Genomic DNA, 11,637 nt, shown 5'->3' on the forward strand with positions numbered 1-11,637 from the left:
AGCCAATAGCTTCGCAATTATCTTGTAGGACACATTACACAAACTAATGGGTCTATAGTCAGAAACCTCAACAGCCTTATCCTTCTTTGGAATAAAACACAACAGAGTATGGTTAATTCCAGGGGGGAGGATAGCATGATTAAAAAATTCAGAGACAAAGAGCATCACATCCATTTTAATCAATTCCCAAAATTGTTGAAAAAAAATTCCTGAAAACCATCAAACCATCAAATCAAACGCTTTGTAACTCTCCATCTTCTGACGCTGTTTCTATCTTTGGAAAAGGTTTCTCAAACACCATTTTACATTTTCTTTGCACACAAACATTAGAGAAAACATTTTTGGTGAGAAACTTGTGTTTCATAATAGAAGCATTATCACGGGCTCTAGTGTTTTCTCTTAACCTCTTTGAATAAAACTTCTTTTTGTCTTGTGACAAAGAAAAAGAACGATTTTAAATTGTAATTAACTAATAAATTTTAATAAAGGTAATTTTCAGCTAGACCCCTAAGGTTTGGTTCATGTCATTTTTAGTCCAAATAAATGGACAATTTGCATCTGCCTCCCCTGAGGTATCCAATAAGATCAATTAAGAACAAATTGTGATTTTTATGACCAAAGTACCCTTACATCTATTCTATCGTAAGATCTGTATTATGTCTTCACAATTAAATCCAACGGTGAAAATCAAAAGAGTGGTATTTACTCCATTAAACACCAAACCTTCAAACCAATGGAAGGATAGTGCAGTGATTGAGAACCTCAAGTGGAGAAATTGTGGGTTCAATCCGTACCAGCAACATATGTAATATCCCATTCCCATCCCCAATTTCCCTATATATAAAGCGCCTTTGTTACCAAAAAAAACAACAAACCTCCAAATCCTCAACTATGACCACTTTGGCTCAAACAAGCACGATTGACTAACACAAAATAATGTGTTTCATTTAAATGAAATCACGACATTCAAAAGCAAAATAAAAGTAAATTCAAACCGAAACCATACAGAAAACCCATAGTTCAGAGAACTTCCTTGCTGGCTTTTTTTGGAGAATTACAGGGCAAGAATCGAGAAACGTTTCACAAGACCTGCATGAACAGAGATGCCTACAGGGAAGGAAAAGAAAGATCAATGTTTCAGAACTGCAGGCCTTGTAAGCCATGTTCCTCATTGGTTCCTCCTCTTTCTCTTCTTCTTCTCTGTAATGCTCCGGAGAGATGTCACAACAAGATTCCACTTCTACTTCTGCAAATGGAAACGAACAAAAGTTCTTATTCACCTGTTCTAAGGCGGTGTTGAGGGCCACAACCATGATTTCATTCTCTCTATTCACTTTCTGCCATGCATGTTTGGTTCTCCATCTCCACCCTCTTCAAGCATTCTTGTAGCTCCACTGTTCTTTTAGTTGTTCTTGCAATTTCTTCATCCGTCTGTCTTAGTAAACTCATCATCTTCAATTCCATCCTCTAAAGAACAACGATGACAAAGAAGCTGGAGAAGAAATTCAGCGAAGCAATAGAGAATAGATTCAATGAATAAATGGAAGGAATAAAATATTAGAAAATCAGACAAAAACATAGTCATAAACGGAAGAAAAATAAGAGACAGAGGAGAAGAGGAAGAGGTTGAAGATTTTATTCTTTTTCTTTTCAGGTTGTTTCTTTCTCATATGTAGAGAGGGAGACAAGATAGCCCTATTCCTACGATGAGAAGACCTGAAGATCGTGACCGTTGAAGAGAAAAAATTTGTACAGTAATGATGAAGATGGACTTATCGAAATCTGGCTCTTCTTCTTAATGAAACTGTATCATGTCAGTGAGAATTCGCACAATACCCATTCTTTTCATTTTCAGTAAAATGAATGTGAGGGTATTTTGGTCATAAAAATTACAATGTGTCCTTAATTGAACTTATTGGATACCTCAGAAGAAGCAGATGCAAAGTGTCCATTTATTTGGACTAAAAATAACATAGACCAAACCTCAGGGGTCCATATAAAAATTACCCTTTTAATAATTAACTAATATTACTTTGCCTTGCTATATTTTCCAGAAGGAAAAGGAATTCTAGGGTTTTCTCTCAAGAAAATCCAAACCCTAACCGAGAAATGCATAATATCTCCATATGGATAAGAGATTTACGACTTGCACCTTTAGAAAACATTAGATTAGGTTTGTACCACAAGACAATACCAGGGTCATCTATGATACCTTGCCTTGTATATGTGAGAGTTTAAATGAGATTCATTTATCTACTTTACTTTGTAGAGGGGTATTTGACTCGGTTCTAAACCATGTAACGTAGAGTATGGGATTGATTTACAATGGACAAATTGTATATGTCAATAGCGGCAAACTAAAAAATGAGAGCAAGTTGGAGGGAACCATCGTTGGAAGTCAAGATGGCATCTGATGTGTCTCAGATCGGATTGTGGTTCCAACCAGTGGAGGAGCCACGTTGGGGCTTGGGGCCATGGCCCCTCCTCGGATTTTTTGAAAATTTAAAATATACCTATATTTTTTGTTATTTCTCTCACTTTAAATGTGAAATACCACTATTTGGCCTCCTCCAAAAATTAAAAATAATTTTTTTTTGTAACTAAAAATAAAAATTTAAGATAAGATAATGAGTAAAAATATCATTCTTAATCATTATCTAATGGTTATCATTAAATTTCTAGTTTTAAGGAATAAAATATTAAATTCTAATTAAAAACTAAAGGTTAAATTCTAATTAAAAACAAACTCACGATCCATGAATTTCTCCCTATATATTCTCTCATATTTTCATTCATATTTATTCTCTCATGAATCTCCTCTTTTATTCGTATTTTCTCTCTTTTTTTCTGTTTCACAAAATATTGGAGTAGTTAGCAGACATTAGAATTTTCCTAAATCTTTTCCACAGTTATTATGTATTCAATCTCTCTCTCACACACTCATGATTTTTCTAGTATTCTTTTCATAAAGTATAATTTTTTTTCTTTCCGTTGTTCTTTCTTTCTCCTAAATTTTTTATTCTACTAATAGCAATTTAAATCTTGTTAGAATTCAGCCATTGATTTTATCAGATCCAATCATAATCATTGATTTTTTTTTAATCCTAAATTTGTCTCCTAAAATTTCACCTATTAATGTAAATTTAAATCTCGTATAGAATTTCAGCCATCAATTTTATCATATCTAATCGTAATCATTTAATTTTATTTTTGAATCCCTAAACTTTCTCATAAAGTTTCGATTCCTACTAATAGCAATTTAAATTTTAAGTTTTATTAGTTGGATGTTTACATTTCTGGCATTAATATTATTATATCTTATCATAATCATTGATTTTTTAAAAATTAATTTATGATAAATTGAGTGTTTACCCCATATTTAGTTAATAGACTTCAAATTTATCTTTTTTTATATAATTTCTCCCCTGATTACCAAAAAATATATATATAATTTCTCCCCCAATTTCTTTTTTCACCTTTTTCTTTCATGATTTTTTAAAGTTTTCCAATTTTAGCCCTTACTTTATTTTAATATATTTTTCATTATTTACTTATTATTTTTTAAAGTTTTCTGTCGCATTGGCCCACGTATATTCGCCCCCCAACATTCAATCCTTGCTCCGCCCCTGGTTCCAACTGAGTCGAGCTATCACCTGATTGCCTTCTCGTGTCCAGAGTCGATGAGCCCCGCAAGAAAGGTTAGACGTGGGACGGCTAGGATGCCGGGCAGCCACTTCCGATGACTAAGTCAGTCGGTTATCAGATTAAGGTCCCGTGCAAGAACAACATAGTAATTTGCTAAGAAGTGTTTGTTTTTTATTGGAGGGGTGAGTCTTTGTTTAAATAATATGCACGTTACCTTTTTGGGTTTAGACAGGCTCCTCCGATGGTTGTTCCGCCTAATCATCCTTGGGGTTGACCTTCTGTTCACGGCGATGTTGCCATATTGGTCTAGCGTGAGTGGAGCCTTCCATGTATGTCAGTCTTCCATATATGTCGTGTGGTCGGCTAAGAACCCAACCGTGTTGCTGGTTTAGATCCCGGTCGGTTCTAGACCCAATCGGGTACATTCTTCTTGTATCAGAATCAATCCGACAAGCTCGATGCAACTGGGAGAAATATGATGCGATGAACTTAATCCCCTTTTTTGGCCAATGAACTTAATCCCCTTTTGCTAGATTTATCATTATGTTTTTGGAATATTAGGTTTGTATGTTTAAGTCAACCACACTCCAAGACCACTTCAGAGTTCAGTAGCTTAACAACTAATGTGCTCGTAGGTCGTAGGAACTTCTTTTAGGGAGCTTAACTGCGAAACTTAATTTATTTTGTTTTCTTATAAAAAATAAATAAATAAATCATATTAATAAATTTATTTTGCAAAGGCTTGAAAATAAAAATCAATTTATCTTCACTTTCCTTTTAGTCTTTTTACTATTTTTACTATTTTAATTCTTAAATATTTTTTAAGTTAATAGTTATATAAAAACACTGTTCATGTTCTAAAAGAATAGTTACCACCAATGGAAGGTTGCTCGGTTGGTAAAATCAACACACACTTTTTCAATCCTTGTTAATGGAATATATAATAATGTCCATCCCTTATATATAAAAAGTGTCATTGTACCAAAAAAATAGTTACCATCTTGACTCCCTTCTTTCTCTCCAATCAAGTCATAATAAATCTGACTCTTTTTTTTTTTTTTTTTTTTTTTTTTTGATACATAAACGGGGTTAGAAAACCCAAATCAATTTAAAGAGAGCTGGTCAAACGATCCATCTGAAGGAACTCCTCTATACCTTGAGGGGGTTCCTGAAAGAAATGCGTAGGAGACTCCAATGTTGTTGTTCTCTTCGCCATCCAATCGGCAACCATATTTGCTTCTCTATTAGTATGAGTAATGATGATATTTCCATGCAAATCTACCAACTCTCGAATTGCCACAATAATCCTTAGTCATCCTTCCTTGGTTTTGAGCACTTAGTTTCAAACAATCGATTGCTTGTGAAGAGTCAGACTCCACGTAAACAGGTAGCATATTTCTTTCTAGCGCATAGCATATGCCTACACAAATAGCATGGAGCTCAGTTTCAAGAACACTTGTCTTGGAGATTCTATGCACAAAACCTCCCAAGTACACCCCTTCTGAGTTGCGAAAAACCCCTCCAATTTGATTGAAATTTTCTTTACCAATTGCAGCATCTACATTGCATTTTAGCCACCCTTCCGTTGGTCTTTTCCACTTTGCCTTTCTTCTAACACTTCGTGATAATGATTGTGGATTATTTTCCTGGGTCCAAGCTGCCTCCACATGTGAGTAGTATTCTTTTATCATTTCCACCCCTCCCCCTGGTCGACTGAAGTCTTCTTCATGAGTATCACGATTTCTCCAACCCCACAGTAGATATAGTGTGATGGCGAAATTGGCTGACCATCCTTTCTATTGTTGTGATAGATTTTCACAAATGTTTAGGTAAAGCCAATCACGACGATCACAATTGAAGAAATGTTCTTGTTGATTCATTGGGATTAATCGTTTCCATACTCCACTCGCATATTGGCAATCTCTAAATACATGTAGACTAGTTTCGGCTTCATGAAGACAGAAGTTACAGAATGAGTGATTCATGAGTCCCATTTTCCACTTCCTATCATTAGTTAGCAGCCTGTTCAGACTTAGAACCCACATGAAACAAGAGATTCTTTGCGGCACCTTTAACTTCCAAATGGCCTCCCAATACCTGTTATCAAAAGAAATGTCCACACCAAGACTATTGGAATCTTCTAACACTTCATATGCAGATTTTATTGTAAAACATCCATTCTGTGATGGATTCCATAGCCATACATCCTTTCCTCCGCCTATACTTGGCGGTGGGCATGCTTCAATTTTAATGCAACAGTCAGAAGGTAATATATTTTCGAATTTTCCTTTTCTCCAACCTCCATTTCCATCCACATATGATGATATTTTTTCCTTACTCATTCCACTGGGTATATCATATATAGCTTTTGACTTAAGGTTCTGCCCCACCTCCAACCAATTATCTTCCCGGAAAAAAACTGAAGTTCCATCGCCAACATCAACTTTGCTGTTGCTCTACACTTTGGGAGCTACAGTACAAATTGCTTTCCAGATGGGAGAGTCACTCGGACTAGCTTTGAATTTCTCTTTTCTTCTACTGCTTCCATATTTTGCCTGCAAAACTGATTTCCAGATAGTATTATAATTTAAAAACCCCCAAGCAAGCTTCATCTGGAAAGCTTCATTCACCTTAATGAGATTTCTAAAGCCCAATCCACCTATCTCTTTTGGTTTGCAGATAGTGTCCCACCCAATGAGATGAGATCGCCTTTTGTTTTGAGTATCACCCCATAAAAAACCTCTAGTTGATTTTTCAACATCTTGAAGTATTCCTTTTGGTAAGGGTCCTGACTGCATAGAGTAAACTGGAATAGCCATAATAACTGATTTCGCAAGGGTTATTCTGCCAGCCAAAGAAAGTGAATTACCTTCCAATTCGACAGTCTACTCTTCACTTTAGCTAAAATATGGTGGTAATTTTCCTTCTTAACCCGTCCATTCCAAATTTGGGTTCCTAGATATTTACCAATTTCTTTTGTTTCAGTGAACTTGCTGACATGGGTGATGTCTCTAGCTTGATTGCGATTGACATTTCTAGAAAAGAAAATTTTGGTTTTCGAAGTACTGACCTTGCTACCAGAAGCCATACAAAAATTGTTGAGACAATCATTGATTGTTGCTACCTGTTCAATTGTGGCTTCGGCAAAAAGAAGTACATCACCTGCAAACATTAGATGAGAAATGCATGGCCCGGTCCTCCCAATTTTGATAGGTTTCCATCGCCCATCACTTACAGCATCCTGTATACAATGTGATAACCTTTCTATGCACATCACAAAAATATAAGGTGACAAAGGATCTCCTTGCCGAATGCCCCTAGTGGGTTGGGAAAAAGTTGTATCTTCCCCATTCAAAAGAACACCCAGCTGTGCTGTGGTTATACACTTCATAATCACATCAATCAAACTATTCGGAAGATTGGCAAGTGTGAGGGTTTCTTGTATAAAGCTCCACCTAATCCGATCATAAGCTTTCTCAAGATCAATCTTGATGGCCACAGTGAGTTGTTTGTTGGATTTCTTGCGCATAGTATGAAATATATCTTGTGCAGTAATGATATTTTCCTGTATATGTCTCCCTGGAACAAAGCTGATCTGATTTGGAGATATGAGGCCTGGCATATACTCTTTTAATCTAGCAGTAATAACCTTAGTAATTATTTTCATGCTCACATTACACAGAGAAATTGGCCTGAATTGAGAAATTAACTCAGGTTTGTCCACTTTAGGGATGAGGGCTAGATATTTTTCATTCAATTTGGCATATATTTTTCCTTCAAAAGCATCTTTCACCATCCTAGTGACTGCTTGTCGTACCACTTCCCAAGATTTTTGGTAGAAGGCAGCTTGGAATCCATCAGGACCAGGTGCCTTCCATGGACTAATCTGTCTAACTGTCTTGTAGACCTCATCTTCATCAACCATTTTCCCAAGTGACAATAACCAATCATGATTTAATGTACGAAAGCAATGAAGGGAGTGAAGTTGTAACATCCAGCCCAAACCTAGCCCGGACACCCTATGTATTTTGGGATAAAGAAAGACTTGTTCAATGTTAGACCTTAAAAGTTGGACTTTAATTTCAATATTATTATCTTTGAAAACCTTAGGAAGCCATGTCAGACCTTTCCCTTAAGGTAGATCTATAAAGTCTGGCCTTATCCCAACCTTGACCCGGCCCGGGACCTATTATGTTTGTAGGTCCGAAAACCTAAAGTGGGGGAAATGAAACTTGTAGACCCTTTTGGTTGATATTTTGGTGTCGGAACCCAAGCCCTTGAACATTAACGATGATGCCCCTCACTTGAGGGCATTGTCAGTGTTAGTTTTGAATCTGCGCACCGAAGAGGGGTGAATTAGTTGAAATACCAAATGAACTCCTGTGCTCAATCTGATTATATTTCCCAAAACTAGACTTCTTGATGGACTTTTAGGAGAAAACCCCACTCCATTTGACCCCATATAGCCCTCCAAATCTCTGTCCGAAGTTGCTGAACTATGTCTGGCAAATCCTGCTTGCGCATTGAAGAAGGTGAACTTATTTGGTGGACCTAATGACCTCACATGCTTGATCCAAAGGTATTTCTAGAAACTAGACTTCTTTATTGACTTGTAGGAGAAAACCTCACTCAATTTGACCTTGTATAGCCCTCCGAATCCCTGTTCGAAGTTGCTGAACTATTTCTGGATTTTCTGCTTAAACCTGTTACTTGTTTTGGTCGATACCATCGACCAAGACCATCGACCAAACTTGTTGCTGACAACAACCTTGGCCAGCTTTGATCCAATTAGCATCCGATCTTCCCAATTTCTTTTCTAACTTATTATTGATGTTTGTTTAGGGTCTTAACAATTCTTTTGGACTATTTCTTGGTATTCTCAATTCATCATCAATTCAACCTAAGGTAAGGATGGTTATCTCCATAAACATATAGATCATCAACTTATAATTTATGTTCTTGTTTATGAATAGAACCTTTTGATTACTTTTAAATCTTTATAAGACTGTTATATATGTGTTAGAACAGTAGTATTGACATCTTCATACTTTTGTTATGTTACATTACTATTCTTGTTTACTTATGTCTATGATGATTCATTTCAATATCATGATTTAAATTTTATGATAAGTTGCATTGGATGCATGAAAGATTATGAACTTGAATATGTGATTGCTTACGTATGACTTGGGATTGGGGAGTGTTCTATTGACACTTCTGTCCTTAGGCATCGAAGGGAATAATATGGGATGTTCTCCAATGGTGCCTATAGACACTTTCCCGGGTTATTGGATGACATACATAAGACTGTCTAGTTGTTTGGCTAGGATGTCCCTATCGTATCAGACCCAAATCGGAAGGGCATTGAGACCGAATGACCCGTGGTAGCAGTGGGGATTTGTGGGCACTCAAGACCGGTAACCAACCAGTGAGAGGTCATAAATCTCATTGTGGGAGCCATTTATTGGTAGGGTTGCAAATGGATAGACTTGGGCTCACGGGCTCTCAAGACCGGTAACCAACCCGTGAGAGGACGTGAGAGCTTCTAGTTTACTATTTGTGGATGACCAATAGGGTTGATGAGTCCGTAATCCGGGATTACGCTGACTCTAGTGTGAAGGATACCGGAAAGGATCCCGGGGGCGAGGAATGGACTTATCTGGATCTGAGATGATATGACTGAGTAGATGACTTGCACTGGGCTAGGCTTTATTGTGACATGCGCCAGTACTTATACCAAATGGTGATGTGAGAGAGCGGTGACCGATCCCCTTACCATGGTTTTTGAAATGACTTTACCGATATTCCCCTGGCATTCCCAAGATATGGAATGTGAGAGTGACAGACGACCCAAAGAAGTATGGTGCTATGACTTAAAGCATGTCTACCTTAGAGACCAACATTTATAGAGTTAGAACCATACTTGCATCATGTGTTCCATATCATATTGTATCATATTATGGCTTGTATCATATGGTTTATATTTTATGGAATGACTACCTTGCTGAGTTCTTTTGAACTCACTCTTTTTTGCAACATATTTTGTTAGACTTTTCTACAGGTACTACCACTGTTGACTGTGGCAGTCAACACTCTGGAGGCCGAGTTGAAGACTTGTATCATACTGGTGGCGATGAACCAGTTGATTAAGACGAGTAGACCGAGATCGGGACTTGTTTGTAGCAGTTCAGTTTTATATTTGTGTGTTAGGGATGGGATGTCGCCTCATTCCCTTTTTAACATTTTATTTGAATTGTCGGGACTATAGCTTAGTTGTTTCACTTGTTATTTGGTGAATCGGTTGTAACCTTTACTTTTAGTCGTTTCAGCTTCCGCTAATATTATAGGACAGGTTTCCTCTCTCCTTTTCACACTTGATTGTTTATACTAATGAAATCCTTTCCGCACTCTGATGTTATTTGTGAATCCTTCTGAGGTACTTTCTCGACTTTTATTATTAAATTAATTGGATACAATGAATTGTTCTTGCTTTTGATTATATTATTGTGCTAAGTGATTATGATCGTTCCTAAATTTGATCGGCGGGACTGTAATTCACTCCCCGGGTAATCCAGATAGGGTATCCCCTTGGTGGATTTAGGGCGGGAAGTGACAGAAGTACCTGGCTATTTGATTGCTCCTCAGAAAATAGATTTTTATAAAATCCAGTGACATGTGCCTGTAGTTCAACTGGATCGCGAATCCATTCACCTTCATCAGATTTTAGTTCTTCAATCTTATTCCGCCGTCTTCTGATGATGGTTGAAGTGTGAAAATATTTTGTGTTTCTGTCCCCATGTAACATCCACATTTTTCTAGATTTTTGTGCCCACATAATCTCCTCTCTATCAAGAAGTTTTCCCAATTCAGCTCGCAGTTCTTTTTCCAATTTCTTGAGGAAAGGGTTAGATAATCTATCTGCTAGTCATTTCTGAATACCCCCTAGCCGAGCATGCAGTCTTTTCTTTGCCACATTAATACTCCCAAAATTATTATAGTTCCAAGTAACCAAATGATTTTGTAAAAAGTGAAGGGCTTCCGGAATCTCTTTATTGCTTTCCCATCCATCTGCAAATACTTTAGGAAAATCTTTATGAATCATCCACATAGCTTCAAACCGAAACACTTTCTTTTTCCTTTTTTGAACTATAGGCTACAACTCAATGACTAGTGGGTGGTGATCAGATTTAATTCTAGGCACAACCCGAACTACAACATTAGGATAAAGTACTCTCCAATCAGCATTGCACATACCTCTATCGAGTCTTCTATACGTTCTTTTGTAACCCTCCCATTTAGGTCCATGCCACGTGAATTTTGGTCCCACTGCTCCCATATCAATAAGATTACACCTCTTAATATATTTGCTGAAGTTCTCACATCTTTTAATCTGAACTACTGCTCCTCCCTTTACCTCTGATTCATCTAGGACATCATTCAAATCTCCAGCTAAAAGCCATGGTAGTTTAAACTGATCAGCTGCAGTTGCCAATTCTTCCCAACAAAATCGTCTATTGCCTTCTTGTGGGCTAGCATATACAGCAGCAAAAATCCAAGGAATATTATGTTTATCCATAATTTCAAACAAAAGGAATTGGGGGTGTTCACGAAATAACTTCACCTTCAATTCACTGTTTAAAAAAATGCACCAAATTCCCCCTGCTAGACCTATTGCATCACTCCGATAGCTAGCAACACCTTTCATTTTCTGTATAACTTTTGCTGCTCTTTCACCACTTATTCGGGGCTCCATAATTACTATGCAATATGGATTATAAGTACTTCTGTAATGCTTAAGAGCAGAGGTGAAGGCTTTACTCCTTGCTCCTCTGCAGTTCCAACAGAAAACTATCATTAAAAATCAATTATTTCGGGGGATCTCCCCATCTATCATCATCTCTTCCCTAATAGCGGAATTATCTCCACTGCTCTTTTCACATAAATCATCCATCCTCTGATCCTCCAAGCATGGTTCTTGGCAATGATCCGGTG

The 11,637-nt window shown here is 37.1% G+C and overlaps 1 protein-coding gene across 1 annotated transcript; it reads right to left on the bottom strand.

The window, feature by feature from the left end:
- Nucleotides 1–10,798: 10,798 nt before the first annotated feature.
- Nucleotides 10,799–11,398, bottom strand: LOC149002218 (uncharacterized). The gene has a single exon (XM_089138666.1). The coding sequence runs from the start codon at nt 11,396–11,398 to the stop codon at nt 10,799–10,801; it is 600 nt and encodes a 199-aa protein (XP_088994792.1).
- Between the last annotated feature and the right edge of the window lie 239 nt (nt 11,399–11,637).

This window comes from Hakea prostrata, chromosome 10 (assembly GCF_041222555.1).
Source record: "Hakea prostrata isolate BN-2017 chromosome 10, UWA_Hpros_2, whole genome shotgun sequence".
NCBI lineage: Eukaryota > Viridiplantae > Streptophyta > Magnoliopsida > Proteales > Proteaceae > Hakea > Hakea prostrata.

What these genes read in the sequence shown, in the direction of transcription:
- LOC149002218 (XM_089138666.1), bottom strand. Translation starts at nt 11,398, where the DNA reads ATGGAGCCCCGAATAAGTGGTGAAAGAGCAGCAAAAGTTATACAGAAA.